At 33.8% G+C, this 16,813-nt stretch overlaps 1 protein-coding gene across 2 annotated transcripts in view; it reads left to right on the forward strand.

The window, feature by feature from the left end:
• The window catches only part of LOC126892804 (uncharacterized), a 157,645-nt gene extending 146,766 nt beyond the window's left edge, over window positions 1-10,879 (forward strand). For both annotated transcript variants that reach the window (XM_050662540.1, XM_050662539.1), the window contains exon 6: window positions 10,813-10,879. In XM_050662540.1, the coding sequence (XP_050518497.1) occupies window positions 10,813-10,830 (18 nt within the window). In that variant the 3' untranslated portion in view covers window positions 10,831-10,879. The remainder of the gene's footprint in view (window positions 1-10,812) is intronic.
• Window positions 10,880-16,813: the final 5,934 nt, after the last annotated feature.

The raw sequence follows: 16,813 nt of genomic DNA on the forward strand, positions 1-16,813 counted from the left end.
GGACCAGGGAGAACACCCAACTCTTGACTTAAAAACCTAAGACAATGGACGAATATTACCTCCATAGAACTAGTCAGGACGGCTGTAAGTAAGTTTAAATGGGCAAATGTACAATCCGACAAGCAAAAACTGGCGGCTGACCTTCTCGTATTGTGTATTTTTCGCTGTGTATTTTCACTCAAAGTCACGCGCCAGCTCTGGCTTGTCGGATTGGAATGGCCAACGTCGTTAAGGTTACAGCACCGTAAGAAAAAAATGAGTTCCTCGGTCTTACCTCCACACCCCGTGACGATCTGAACAATGAGAACTGCGAAGCACAGGGTCACGGATCGTGAAAGCTGCGTCATTTTACTCTGCGCGGGAACTTGCGTTGTTAGTATTATTTTTGTGTTTCACAGAAATTCACCGTGACTCAAGCTGCGTCACCTCGCGAAGCTGAGTGTCAACTTGCGGTTGGTCTAAATATTATGTATTATAAAACACCTCAAACAAAAGGTTCATCAATGATGAAAAGGTTGCTGGTGTGAGCACATATTCATGCGTGTTGTCCATTACCACAATCCCTTATAGTCCAATCAACAGCCATTTTCTCGTGAAATTTTGATAACCAAGGTCGATTTTTTTGAAAATTTGGATTTAGGAAGTAATTATATCCTTTGTTAAAATCTACCCTATGCCGAACTGCGCTTTTGTTCTGAGGGTGAAAACAGTCCCATCTAGAAGATGAAAATTTTTTTAATCAAAATAACTACGGAAGTCGATAGAGTGACAACTTCTGAGTAAATTTTGTTCTATAAAATTTCTTTGCAAAATTGACACTTTCCAAGTTATTTGCGATTGAAAAAATGCATATTTCTTTTAAAAACTCACCTTTTATAACGGTTTTTCATGAATAACTTAAAAAAATTTAATTTTATAGAAAAAATCATAAAGAATAAAATTGTAGCTAATAATAAAAAAAAGACTCGCATCTGAAAGACCTAGGAAAACCCAATACCGACTGAATTATTGCTCTTTAAAGGATGGTTATTTTCGAAGAACATCGAAATGGAGCATTTTTAATCTCAAATATCTCGAATGTGGTGCAATTTTTTGGGAAAGCTTGGGAGACATCTTTTAAAGCTCATTAAATAACCTGTCAAATAAGCTCTGACAAAAGTTTTTTACATTAGAACTAAGTGGCTTATGATAAAAATAAAGTCGTTCTCTGCTTTTTTCTTTTTGAAATGTAAAAATTAAACCCTCGTCGTTACAATCCTAATAGAAATGAATAGCTTACCACTTGAAATTAACTTTATTTAGGTATAATTATTGATACAATCCATGTGATTTGACTGGTTTGGACAGGGCCGCGCCAAGACTTTCAAGCGCCCCGGGGCAAGAAATTTTAGGCGCCCCTTTTTCCTCTATTTGTAATTTCCTATGTAGTTTTTTGCGACTTAGTGAATAGGTGTACCGTATTAGCTCCGTGCGTGACTATGGTGGGGGTACCTTGAAACGATGCCAACATGAGTAGTGGCGAAATATGACAATATTGGAGATATCTTTATAATGACGTTGTCATTGTTTGTATAAAAAACTTTGTCAAAAATGTTATATAACTGATACTTATTTATCATATGCTTAACGTCAAATTGTGAGATCCAAAAACGTCAGATCAAGGCGCTATATGTCGCGTCAGTCACGCACAAAGCGAAAACCTACAAACTATTTGTAACAAGAAGAATCATCATTCTTCTTGTCTTTATCTGTATGCGGGGTCAGCTTCCCTAATTGCATTTCTCCATAAGTCTTGGATCATAGCGATATTAATCCCCTTTACTGACATGTCCTGCCTAAGCGTCTCACCTCAGGTCTTTTTTGGTGTTCCTCTCTTACTCCTTCCAAGAACCTACAGTTCAAGAATTCTTCGTATTGGGTAACTGACGTCTCGACCTTAAAAATGACTAAACCATCTTCACCTATGCCTTCTCATTTTGGCATCTATTGGTGTCAACCCTAGACTTCCCCTAATATACTCATTCTCAATCTCATCCTTGTTTGTCACTCCAGTCATCCATCTAAACACTCTCATTTCCGCCACATGCACTCGTTGTTCTTCTTTCTTTTTAACTATCCAACATTCAGTTCCGTACATCATAGCTGGCCTTATGTCTGATTTATAGAATTTTCAGCTTCATTGGAATTTTTCTGTCAAAACCATTCGCTTCATTCCACTTCATCCATCGATTCATCCAACTCTAATTCCACTACATGCATCTCCATCTATTTCCCCATTACTCTGTAATACCGATCGTAGGTAGTTAAAAGTAAAACTATTACTTTTCAAAAAGTTTTAAACTCTTCCGGGTTATCTCCACTGTTCCAGTTTTTGTTCTAAGTCGCTTTTACTATTTCATACTAACACTACACCAACAACACACGAGTACATTAAGAACCAGGGAATGTTACCTGTAGCTTCGTTGTTATCTGATCCAAAACTAATAAGAATAAATAAAGACTAATCTCCGAGTCTTGGTAAACGTACAATCCTACTTTCACATGAAATTTATCAGTCTCTTCCACACCTGCCCTAACACTAGTTGTTGCTTCCTCATACATATCCCTCACAATATTTACATATTCATCCGGAACACCTTTGTTATTGAGGGCCCACTACAGAATCTGTCAAGGAATTCTATCATCATATGCTTTCTCAAAATTTAGTATATAATCGTTTGTTTCTTTATTCCCATATTTTTCATCAGCTGCCTTATAATGAAAATTGCATCTGTTGTTGATCTGCCCTGGATAAACCCAAATTTATTATCACATATTTCGGTTTCTGCACGTATCCGTCTATCAACTACTCTCTCCCATAATTGCATGGTGTGACTAAGTAATTTTATGGCCCTGTAGTTTGTACATTGTTGTATCTCCCATGTTTTGGTAAATAGGTACTAATATACTGCTTCTTCATTCGTCTTGCATTTGTCCAACTCAGGCGCGTTATTTGATAGGGTCAGGGGGGGAATTGCCCCTCCTGACCATGAAAATGACTGAAATTTACAAAAAATACATAAATTTTCATCATTACATCATATATAATGTATTGTATATATAATGCTTGCCCCCCACCCCCCAATCAAAATTTCAAATGACGCTCCTGGTCCAACTTCTCTAATTCTATTAAATAATTAAATAAACCTGTTAGCCACCTTGTTCCTGTCTCTCGTAATGTTCTCCACACTTTCCCAGAAATATCACCTTTTCCAACTGCTTTTCCTTTCTTTATTCTGGAAGTGCTTGAACCACTTCTTCGTTATTTACAAAAAACAATTTTCGTACACTTATGGGATCAAAGTAATATTAGATGCTATTTTTATTTACCTACGATTGGTAAGTTTTCAATTTTACAATAAAATATTACTAATATTTCTGATTTAATTTTACCAGTGGGTAAAATCCTTCTTGTGCTTAGTCAATGTCATTACTTTTGTTTATTGTTTCTGGTAATAAAAAAAATCTGATAATTTCGGTATTGTCAAAAAAAAATTTCGGCAACTACTGGCGCCTTTTCAATACAGCGCCGAGGGGCACCGCCCCTCTTCGCCCTTATGGACGGCGCGGCTCTGGGTTTGGAATGCTTAGTTTAGAAAAAATAGTTGTTGATTATATCGAAAATGAAATTTTCAAAATTAAGAAAAGTGCATTTTTTTTTAAATATATCCAAAAGTATTCATAACATGAAAAAAACTTATATTAATTGTAGAATTTGTTTTACTGAAAATTTTGATTTTTTTTTGTTTTTGTATCATGAATACTTTTAGGTTTATTTAAAAAAATGCACTTTTTTTAATTATAATGATGCTATTTTCGATTTAATCCACTAGTTTTTCTAAATAAGCATTCCAAACCGGTCGGATGACATGGATCGTGTCAATTATATCTAAATAAAGTTAATTTCAAGTGGGAAGCTATTCACTTTTATTAGGATTGTAACGACGAGGGTTTAATTTTTACATTTCAAAAAGAAAAAAGCAGAGAGCGACTTGATTTTCGTCATCGGTTAGTCAGTTCTTATGCAAAAAAACTTTTATCGGAGCTTATTTGAAAGATTTTTTAATGGGCTTTAAAAGATGTCTCTTAAGTTTTTCAAACAAATTGTACCACATTCGAGTAATTTGAGATTGAATGTTCTCCATTTCGTGGTTTTTCGAAAATAATCATCTTTAATCGTTATTGGGTTTACCTGGGTCTTTCCGATGCGAATCTCTTTGTTTTTTTTATTAGCCACAACTTTGTTCTTAATGTTTTTTTTCTAGAAAATTATTTCTTAGGTTATTCATGAAAAACGGTTATAAAACTTACGTTTTTGAATGAAAGATGTATAGTTTCAATCGCAAATAACTTGGAAAGTGTAAATTTTGCAAAAAAATTTATAAAACAAAATTTACTCAGAATAATTGAAATCGATTTCCATAGTTATTTTGATTAAAAAATGTCATCCTATAGATAGGGTTTTTCCACCCCCAGGGCAAAAGCGCAGTTCGGCATAGGGTAGATTTTGAAGAAAAGTGTCAAGAGAGCTTAAACACAAATTTTTATTAAAATCGGTGTTGATTCTCAAAATTCCACGGATTTGCAGTTTTTTACCGCTGCTGAGTGGGTCTATTACTAGGTTACATTAAATTGAATTGAAACAATTGTTTACAAATTATACAGCGTCTTTAAGGGCCAAAAAGAAACTAAGGATAGTACAAGATTTTATAATGCTTTATTGAATATTGGTTATTATATATGTACATAATGGTATACATAATATTATTAGGTTATATTGAATATTGGTATATTAGGTTGTGTCCCGAAAAGATTGGTCATAAATTATACCACATATTCTGGGGTCAAAAATAGTTCGATTAAACCTAACTTACCTTAGTACAGATATGCTCATAAAAAAAGTTAAAGCCCTTTGAAGTTATAAAATGAAAATTGATTTTTTTCAATATATCGAAAACTATTACAGATTTTTTATTAAAAATGGACATGTACCATTCCTACGGTAGGGACATCGTAAAACAAAATTATAGTGAAATTTGTTTACCACATAAAAATTCTACGTGGGTATTGTTCCCTTAAACCCCCCCAAACTTTTGTGTACGTTCCAATTAATTCATTATTGTGGTACCATTAGTTAAACACAACGTTTTTAAAGCTTTTTTGCCTCTTAGCATTTTTTCCATAAGCCAGTTTTTATCGAGATGCGGCTTCTTTTTTAATATATTTACATAAAAATTTTATGGGGATTTTGTTCCCTTAAACCCACAAATGTTTGTGTACGTTCCAATTAAACTATTATTATGGTACCATTAGTTAAACAGAGTGGTTTTAAAACTTTTTTGCCTCTTAGTCTTTTTTTAATAAGTCACCTTTTATCGAGATGCGGCTTCTTTTTCAAAATATACCTAAAAATGTAAATTATAAATAAATTTTCAGATTATTAACAGGTCTATTATAATCGTACTTAATCGACAAATATTCAAAATATCTCGATAAACACTGGCTTATCGAAGAAGTACTAAGAGACAAAATTTTTTTAAAACATTGGGTTTAACTAATGGTGCCACAATAATAATTTAATTGGAACGTACACAGAATGCTGTCATAAGAATGCCACATGTCCATTTTCAATAAAAAATCTCGAAGAGTTTTCGATATATGAAAAAAAAACGATTTTCATTTTGTAACTTCAAAGGGCTGTAACTTTTTTTGTGTGCACTATTGTATATAGGTAAGTGAGGTTTAATCAATTTATTTTTGACCCCAGAATCTGAGGTATAATTTAGGACCAATCTTTTCGGGACACCCTGTACATACATATAACCTAATATGCAAGAGAAAAATAATACCCAGAGAATGGACAAATACAGTAATTATACCTAGACACAAGAAAGAAAACACAAGAGACTGTAAGAACTATAGAGGTGTATCACTATTATGTGTAGCAGCAAAAGTATACGAAACCGTAATTGAAAGGAAAATCACAAAAGAAATAGAACACGAATTAGAGGATGTACAAAGTGGATTCAGGAAAGGACATAACACACAAGACCAAATATTCACCATGCAAAAAGTAATAGAAAATCCTTAAAGAAAAACAAAGGAATATATCTGAGCTTTATAGACATAGAAAAAGCTTTCGACCTAATCAAAAGAAAACATATATGGAAAAGCCTAAAGAAGAAACAAGTAAGTGAAGAACTGATAGAAGCAACCAGGGCCGTGCGGTACTTCTTTCCAATATGATGCAAGTTTTCGAAATGCCGCCCCTTGAGAGGGTAGGCGCAAAATTTGGCTCCAATGCTTTTTAAATGAGAAAAATTCGAATCCTGAGAAAACCAATAAGTATTTTTGAAAAATTTAAACGCAGAATGAAAGATTACGTTATTACCGAGGGCTAAAAGTCCCTGAAAACTTCTATAAGTTTATTTTAGTAAGTTACAGGGTTGAAAAAAAAATTAGTGTGATTTTTAATTTTAAAATATTAACATTCAACAACATTTACAAAAATTACAATTTTACCCTTCTGACTTTAATTTTGGCAAACTCATCTATCAGATTGGTGTACCTAGTCTAAAGTAGCAGCTAGTTAGGACTATATAGAAATGAGTTCTAAATTCTTTAGTTCATCTAAAATATAGATGAAAAATTTATTTTAAATTTGTCTTCCACTGTTAAGAGCTCATCCACAGACTTTTCGTAATCAACTTATATCAAGGTATCAACTTATATCAAGATTTTCTGCAATTTCATTTGCAGTAATTTTCATTTGGTCATAGCCAGAGTGTCTGTAACTTTTCATTTTTTCGCTTAGACAAAACATTGCTGTAAAAACATCAATTTATAAATCGTATACCTCAATGGGCGCGTTCACCAGATGCAAACGTTGGCAATCAGTTTGCGCTTTATGGTTCTGAACGACTTGTTAACGTCAAACATGTTTGGAAAGCGGTCGCCATTTTTGCAAACATAAGATATTTATGTTGAACTTTGCAAACGTGTTGAATATTGAAAAAATATGGCGGGAATTTAAATTGTATATATTGTAGAATATATTGATAAGGGTTTTATATATAAAATTAAGGCTACTGAAGACATTCTGCTACGTTATTATCTATTAAATCAATTTTCTTTTTTCCTTAAAAAAAAATAAATTCAAAAACGTATTTATTGAGAAAATTTATTTTAGGTTACATTCAAACCAAGCAAGCAAAATGTCAAATTTTAACACAACCAACCGTTCAAACAATTTCGCTGTCAACAAGTTTAGAATCAAAGCGCAAACATTTGTGAATGTATAAATTTATATACGAAGCAAGTTTTCAATCCTAATAGCAAATAATTAATATTGAAAAATATCAAAAATCACTAAAAGATTTTTAAATTGAAAACTTACTGGTACATCCCCATGTATACGCCTCCAAGACTTCTACAATTTGCAAGTCATATGGATGCTGCAGTAAAGACGATAGGGAAGGAATTCTAAACCTTGCAATTCAAATCCCCCGTCTGCAGCCGGCTAGGAACTGAAAGATGCACAATAGTTACTCTACTGAGTAATACGAAAATAAAATAATAAAATGGTATAATAATGGTAATAATGGTATAATAATAAAGTGGAATAAAAATGGTACACATTTTTATTATTTGTGAATGTGTTTGCATCTGGTGAACGCAGTCAACGTTGGAATAACAAAGAACTTATAAAAAAATAAGCGTTGTATGTACTTATACACATAGTTTCAAAAGTTATGCATCACCCCTCGTATTCACGATGTTTACGATTTTATAAATCCGTATCTCTATCACATATTTAATGGGCCTTTTTTTATAAAAAATATACCGTTTTTGGTTTTTTTATTTTATTTGATTACCAATTTAATTGACCTGGTTTTGCCAAGTTGTAAACATTTGAAAAATTTATTGTGGTAAAATTTTTGAAAACGTGATTAAAAATGCATCGTACTTTAATTTCTGAGTTGGACCGTATAAAAATTATCGATTTAGTTAAAGAAGGCCATTCGCAGCGGTTCGTGGCGGAAAGATTGGGTGTTTCTCAGAGTGATGTCTCACGGATATGGAATAGGTTCCTGGAGGCAAACTCGATACGGAATAGAGCTCGGTCTGGTAGACCCCGAGTTACCAATGATCGACAGAATAGATATATCAGAATTTCCATCTGTAGAAATTCTTCTATGTTTGTACCAGCCCTCCAAAGAGAATTCAGATATGCTACAGGAGTCAGAGTATCGTTGGCTACAATAAGAAGAAGACTTTTAGACTCAGGTTTTGGGAGTCGTCGACCAATAAGAGTTCCTCAGCTACAACCTAGACATGTTTTGGATCGCCTCCAATGGGCTTAAGAACACATACAGCTCCCCCAACAATTCTGGAATTTTGCGCTTTTTCAGACGAGACCAGAATCTGTTTAAATAATGATAACCAACGAATTCGTATGTGGCTAGTTGTGCAGCTCTTGTTGGCTCTAGCCACACACAAATTCGCCGGTTATCACTATTTAAACAGCTTCTGGTCTCGTCTGAAAAAAGCACAAATTTCCAAAAGTGTTGGGGGAGCTGTATGTGTTTTTTAGCCCACTGGAGGGGTCTAAAACATGTCTACGTTGTAGCTGAGGAACTTTTATTGGTCGACGACTTCTCAAACCTGAGTCTAAAATTCTTCTTCTTTTTGTAGACAACGATACTCTGACTCCTGTAGCATGCCTGAATTCTGTTTGGAGGGCTGGTACAGGCATAGAAGAATTTCTACGGATGGAAATTCTGATATATCTGTTCTGTCGATCATTAGTAACTCGAGGTCTACCAGACCGAGCTCTATTCCCTATCGAGTTTGTCTCCAGGAACCTATTCCATATCCGTAAGACATCACTCTGAGAAACACCCACTCTTTCCTCCACGAACCGCTGTGAATGGCCTTCTTCAACTAAATCGATAATTCTTATACGGTCCAACTCAGAAATTAAAGTACGATTAATTTTTAATCGCGTTTCTAAAAATGTCACCAAAATAAATTTTTCAAATGTTTACACCTTGGCAAAACCAGGTCAATTAAATGAGTATTCAAATAAAATAAAAAACCAAAAAAAGGTATATTTTTATAAAAAAGGCCCATTAAATATGTAATAAAGATACGGATTTATAAAAGCGTAAACATCATGAATACGAGGGGTGATGCATAACTTTTGAAACTATGTGTATAAGGTGTCCCAAAAGTAGAGGAACAGTCGAATATTTCGCGAACTGAAAATCGGATAAAAAAACTGAAAAATACGGGTTCAATATTTTTCAAAAATCTATCGAATGACACTAAATATGACCCCCCACTCCACTCTCTGGAGATGGGGTGGGGGGTAACTTCAAAATCTTAAATAGCAACCACCATTTTTATTGCATATTTGGATTCGTTACGTAAAAGTAAGCAACTTTTATTCGAAACATTTTTTCGAATTGTGCATAGATGGCGCTATAATCGGAAAAAACGATTTATAGTGATACTAAAGGTAAATTATAGAAACGGTCTAATATCTCGAAAAATACACTTACAAATAAAAAATAAAAAAACACGTGTTTAATATTTTTTAAAAACCTATCGAATGTCACCAAATACGACCCCCACTCGACACCCTGGACTCTGGAGGTGGGGTGGGGGGTAACTTAAAAATCTTAAATAAAAACCCCCGTTTTTTATTGCAGTTTCGGATTCCTCACAAAAGTATAAGTAACATTTATTCGAAACATTTTTTAGAATTGTTGATAGATGGCGCTAATAAATGGCATTTTTCCGATTATGGCGCCATCTATCAACAATTCTAAAAAATGTTTCGAATAAATGTTACTTATTTTTTCATGAGAAATCCAAAAACGCAATAAAAATTAAGGGTTCCTATTTAAGACTATAGAGTTATCCACCACCCCACCTCTAGGGTGTGGGCTGGAAAGTCATTTTTGATCTTATTCGATAGGCTTTTAAAAAACATTAAACATGCATTTTTTGCTTTTTCGTTTAGAGGTGAATCTTCCGGGATCTTAGACCGATTCTATAATTTACATATGGTATCACGATAAATCTTTATTTTCGATTATAGCGCCACCTATCCCCAATTCGAAAAAATGTCTCGAATAAAAGTTGCTTACTTTTACATCAGGAATCCAAATATGCAATAAAAACTTCTTCTTCTTGTAGTTCCTTCTCCTATCGGAGGTTGGCTATCATCACAGCTATCCGTACCTTATTGGCGGCGGCTCTGAAAAGATCTACTTACCTGCAACTATACCACTCTCTTATGTTTCTCAGCTAGGAAATTCTCCTTCTACCTATAGATCTTTTACCCTTTATTTTACCTTGCATTATGAGCCTTAATATCTCATATTTCGCACCACTGGTAATGTGGGGGTCTTCATTTAATGGAGATTGGAGATCGTCTTCTGTCTCGGCGATTAATGCGGCGTCGTCTGCAAAACACAATATTTGGATTTCTTTGTTCCCCATTTTGTAACCAGGACTTTTACGTACTGCTTCTATTATTTCGTCCATTATTATATTAAAGAGCAGTGGGCTTAACGAGTCACCTTGTCTGACTCCGATTTGTACTGGTATAAACTGCGTTAGTTCTCTATTTATCTTTGCCTGTAGTCTATTATGAACGTAGATGTTTTCGATGGATTGTATAATATTGATTGGTATGTTTCTTCTATACCGTAAATGTAAGACGTTTTTGTTTTATGATAACCTAATATAATTTTTTCCTTTTAGAACTTCATTTTTATTTAGAACCAAAAAAAATGGGGAGAAAATAAACGCAGTAAGACAAACCGTAGTATATATAATAAAGCATATTCGTATTGTCTATTGTAAATAAATAAATTATATAATTTTATATAAGAGTAGCTTAATTTTATGCCAAAATTAATTTAGTGGCTAATTTTGTCAAAAAGGACGCCACTTCTAATCCCTCCTCCCCCGAGTTTATAAGAGCACCCTAGGAGAAAAATTTGATTAACGAATCCTATCTCCTACATTTTATTCAACTCTTTACGCAAGATATGGTCCTCGACTAACATCAGCAGACGAACAAAGCTACGATTATTTGAAACTAGTGTAAAGTATGTCATGTTATATGGAGCAGAAACATGGAAAAACACCATAAACAATTCTTTCAGAAAATACAATCCTTCATTACAGGTGCCTATACATTATACTGAGAATATTTTGGCCAAAAAACATCACTAATGAAGAATTGTGGAGAATAACAGATAAAGAAAGGATAGAACATACAATAAAAAAACGTAAATGAAAGTGGATAGGACACACCTTACGAAAACCAGCAACAAATATTGCTAGACAAGCTCTATATTACAATGCTCAAGGCAAAAGAAGAAAGGGTAGACCGTCTTATACGTGGAAAAGAACAATCTAGAAAGAACTCAAAGAAAATAATTTAACATGGAACAATGCAAAAAAGATAGCAAAAAACAGAGAATGGAGAAAACTAGTAAACAAAATTGGACGGAACTCAACAGATGATGCGTGGGACTAGCAACCTCACCATCATACCTCATGCTACTTGAAATACCGCAAGGTACCCTTTGCTCCACTTGGAGATGTATGATTATGATGATCTCCTACATAGGAAGCAATGATGATTAAATTGAAGCAATCAAGAATGTATTAAAAATATATGGCAAATTTTTAATTTTAAGTTATCTCAGAACACCTAACTACGTCTTAGAAGTGAATATAAATTATTAAATTACGATCTGATAAACTTTATCAAGGATAAGTTCCTAATTAATCAATTAATTCCTGTTTATCAGCCACGATTAACAGAAGAAGTCAAGGCAACAGGTCGATAAAACATTCTGAAGGACAATAGAAGTCCCTATGACTAACCTAAACAAAAGTACAAGGTGTCCTAAAATGGGAACCACTATTTATCAATAATGAAGATAAAACCAAATAAGTTTACCAAAATAATAACATCATTAACAAAGCAGCAAGTATCGTAATAGAAGATTGGGTAGGGCCACTAGCGATATCGGCCGTTTATTGTCCTCCGAGATACAGGCCAAAAAAGAAGGTTTTGTAAATCTGTTCAAAACAGTGGGAAACAGGTTCTTAGCTGGAGGTGATTGTAACGCAAAACATACTATTTGGGGTTCCAGGCTTTCACCTCCAGGAAGGGGAAAAGTTTTATAATCAGTTGTACAAGAAATGAATTTAAGCCACCTCTCTACATATCAACCCACATACTGACCCAGTGATCCAAGTAGAGTACCAGATCTACTCGACTTTTTCTTCGTAAAAGGTATATCAGACGAGCACTTAAATATAGTATCCAGCAATGATTAAAATTCTGACCACACTCCAATTATTGCATCCATATCAACCATACCTCAAGAAAACGTACTATATCAAAATATAAATCTACATATACCACTGAAAACACCAAATGATATTGAATTAGCAGCCGAATATTTTACTAAGTTGGTTCAACAATCAGCATGGGAAGCTGCCCCATGAGACTAAAAACAAAAGGCACCGAAGATATTGCCCACAAATCATTAGAACTGAAATACTAGAAAAGCGGAAGCTTAGAAAAAGGTGGCAAATAACGAGACACCCAGATGACAAAACCAACTACAATCGAAAATGTAGACAACTAAAAGAATTAATAAAAAATAATAAAAATGAATATTTTCAAAGTTATATGAAGAATTTAACACCAGTTGCGGATTCCGACTATTCTCTATGGAAGGCCACAAAAAATTTGAAAACTCCAAAACAACAAATCCCGCCTATCAGGCATGATAAAAAATGGTTACGAACAAACAGGAAAAGCCAAAAGCATTTGCAAACTATTTCGAAGAAGTATTTCAGCCTTTACCTGCAGATGAGAATAATATCGATGAAAGAATACATGAATTTTTAGGTAGTATATATCAAATGTCTCCACTTCTCAAACTAACAACACCTAAAGAAGTAGCACAAATTATTAAATACAAAAGCACCTGGACACGATCTCGTTACTGGTGAAATAATCAAACAACTACCAAAAAAGTGATTACAATGGTAACACAACTAATAAATGCGACTATAAGGCTAGGATATTTTCCAGCACAATGGAGGTTAGCAGAAATTATACTAATACAAAAACCAGGAAAACCTGCTAAAGAGTTAAAAATATACAGACCAATAAGATTGTCACATACCTGGTATGTCTAAAATTGCAGAGAAAATTATAAAAGGACGATTATTAATAGAAATAGATGAACATAAACTAGTCCCATCACATCAATTTGGATTTCGCACTAAACACTCGACCATTGAACAAGTGCACAGGGTCGTTGATATGATACAAACTACATTTCAGGAAAAGAGCTACTGCAATGCTGTATTCCTGGATATAAGTCAAGCTTTCGACAAGGTTTGACACCTCGGATTGCTTTATAAACTAAAGAAAAACCTATCTCGTCCACTCTACATCTTAACTTGAAGAAAGGCACTTCCAAATAAGATATGATGACTTTATAACAGACATTCATCCTATAAAAGCTGGTGTGCCCAAGGAAGTATACTTGGTCGCATACTTTATATTTTGTTTACAGCTGACTTTCCAACCGATGACCATCACATAACAGCTACATTTGCAGATGGCACTGGAATTATGGTGAAAGACAAAAATTCCAAATTGCGACTCGCACATTACAAACAAGATTAAACAAAACACATAAGTGGGCTTGTAGATGGAGAATAAAAATAAACGACGAAATATCAGCCAATGTAACTTTCACGAAATGCCATGGTGACACACCATCAATATATTACAACAACCACCTAATACCAAAAAAACATAGTGCCAAGTACTTGGGATTGCATCTAGACAGAAGGCTAACTTGGAAAACACATATCTGGAATAAACGTAAACAACAAGGAATTGTACTTAAAAAACACTACCGGCTACTTGGAAGTAACTCACCACTATCATTAAAAAAATAAACTCCTCGTCTACAGTTCCATCATAACGCCTATTTGGACATACGGCACACAACTCTGGGGTACAGCATCTGACAGCAACATAGCGATCCTAGAACGATTCTAGTCAAAGACAATAAGAACCATAGCGACTGCCCCTTGGTTTATCTCAAACCAGGTCATTTACAGTGATTTAAAAATCCCTACAGTGAAGCAAGTGATCGCGCAGTGTAGTGATTAATATTTAACACTAGAAGCACCAGAGCGGTCATTTTGACTGCTTTTTATTTTTGACCCTCTGTATTACTTACTCCTAGTTGTTTTAGAAAGTTGAAAATTTAGGACTTTTCCTAGGTCTATTTAAGGATTATAATTCCTCTTTTACAGGTACTTAGTGTAATTACTTTTTGAGATGTGTTAATATATACCGTTAATATTTACCGATAAGTTCCGTAAAATGACTAAAGCCTATTTATCTGAAAGACCATATTATTCAACAGCAGAGTTTCTTAACCAATAACTAAGAAAGTACAGTATTCTTATTTATAAGTATAATCTTAATCTATATTTGAGTGTCATGAGCAGCAGCTTAACTTAACTTATTAAATTTCCTAAGGTAGAATATATGCAATTTGCAAAATTTTTTTTAAATTTTGCAATAGATTGTTACTGTTTTTTTTGTTTCTCTTCATTATTTTTATTTATATAGACGATTTATATCCTTTTAGTAAATTGTATTTGTTATTTGTTATTGTTCTTATTTATGATTCTTGTAAGCTTTGTCTATAAAATTGTTAAATTTTTCATGACAATAAAGCATATTTCTATTCTATTCTATTCTATACCTAGAAGCGCCAGGGCGGTCATTTTGACTGCTTTCTATTTTTGACCCTCTGTTTTACTACTTATTCATAGTTATTGTAGAAACTTAATAATTTATGACTTTGCTACATCTATTTAAAGATTACATTTACAGGTAGATACTTAGTGTATCTAATCACTTTTTGAATATGTTGATGTCTACCTAGAAAAAATGCGGTCCTTCTTACGGAGGAGAAGTACCAGATCAGAGCGATGATCAACAGATAAATTTGCACTTGCGTCGGCAATATGGAACCTATTTACAGAAAATTGTATATTTTGCTATACCTACAACTAACTAAAATATACCTATCGACGAACAGCTTTTTCCCACAAAGGCAAGATGTCACTTCACCCAATAGGTACATGGCGTATAAACCCGATAAGTTTTGAATCAAATTCTGGCTTACAGCTAATGCCTAGTCTAAATATTTATTGCACGAATTTCCTTACCTACGGAAAGATTTACCAGACAATTAACTTCTAGGGGAACATGTAATTAGACGTCTAATGGGCCCATTTATGAAATGTCAGTGTCAGACACATAAAAAGAATTAAGAAAGATGGCTACCAGCAGTACTGGAACAATAAACCGAGCAAGAAAGGACATTTCTCCGTCAAAAAAAAAAAAAACGAAAAGATGGAATTGTACAAATCAAAAATTTTCATACACGAAGACTTGAGCTAACCAGGGAAACCAGGTGTACCAGAGAATAATGATCAAAAATCTTCTAGCGCTGAGTTATCTATACTCAAACAATATTGAAATAGGCATAGATAAGAAGAAGAAACCTGAAGCCATTACATACTACAATCACACAAAATACGGAGTAGACGTTGTAGATCAGATGGTCATACAGTGTTCAACCAAATCAGCTTCAAGAAGATGGCCGTTGCAGATTTTTTTTAATATCTTAGATATGGTAGAAATAAATGCTTGGATTCTATATAAGGAAGTTACTGGTTGTCAAATATCTAGGTAAACTTTCCTACTTCAGTTAGCACAAGAATTGCGACAAGATCATTTGACTGAACCTGAGAGAATGGTTTGGATGCAGCTCAAAACAAGTATTTAGAGTTACTGACACAAAAATTAAAATAGCTATGACGATAGCCAACGCCCGTAGCGGAGATAGCACCTGAAGAAGAAGAAGTGGCAAACAGGGAACTGCTACAAAAATAAAACATGTGAAATTTGTCATATATACCTATGTAAAAGATTTGTGTGTAGGTATTGTACAAGCAAAATTCAAAAATTTTGCTACTATATAAATTGTGCTTAAATAATTAAATAATTTATTTAAATTAACAAAATATGTCTTTTATTAGTTGGTATTAATTCAATATAGGTTTTTTGCAAGTAAAAAAGGATACGAAAACGACTGGCGATAGAAAATTTTAATACCCGTCATCTTGACCGCTCCGGTGCTTCTAGGTATGTAAAAATGTTGGTGCTTCTAGTGTTAAAGCGTCTTGAAGTGCACTCCAACATTCTTGTAATTGGTCTCCTTGACAACAGTGTACAAAACAACAGACTAAATATTAGTAGTCCACTGGATTTACCCTATATACCATAGACATATAGAATATAGACAATAGACAACAAGTAAAAGTTTAGATTAAGTTTAGGTTAAGTAGTAAAGTAAATAGATATACCTAAGTCATACCAATGTATATCCAGTTAGAAAAATATTCAACAAATATAGTTATAGCCAGTGGGCAATCACTCTTAATGTTAAAATTCTGTTCAACAAAAATGCTTAGTGTTTATGGCTTGAAATAAACAAATGGCGTTTGTAACAATAAAAAACAATAAAAAAAAATTAGCAAACTGCAAGAAAAGAAACAAGAATATGAAATTACTTCATCTTCACGTGACTTGTCCATTCCGAACGATGGCAACTAACATGGCTATTCTGAG

The sequence above is a fragment of the Diabrotica virgifera genome, chromosome 9 (assembly GCF_917563875.1).
Source record: "Diabrotica virgifera virgifera chromosome 9, PGI_DIABVI_V3a".
NCBI lineage: Eukaryota > Metazoa > Arthropoda > Insecta > Coleoptera > Chrysomelidae > Diabrotica > Diabrotica virgifera.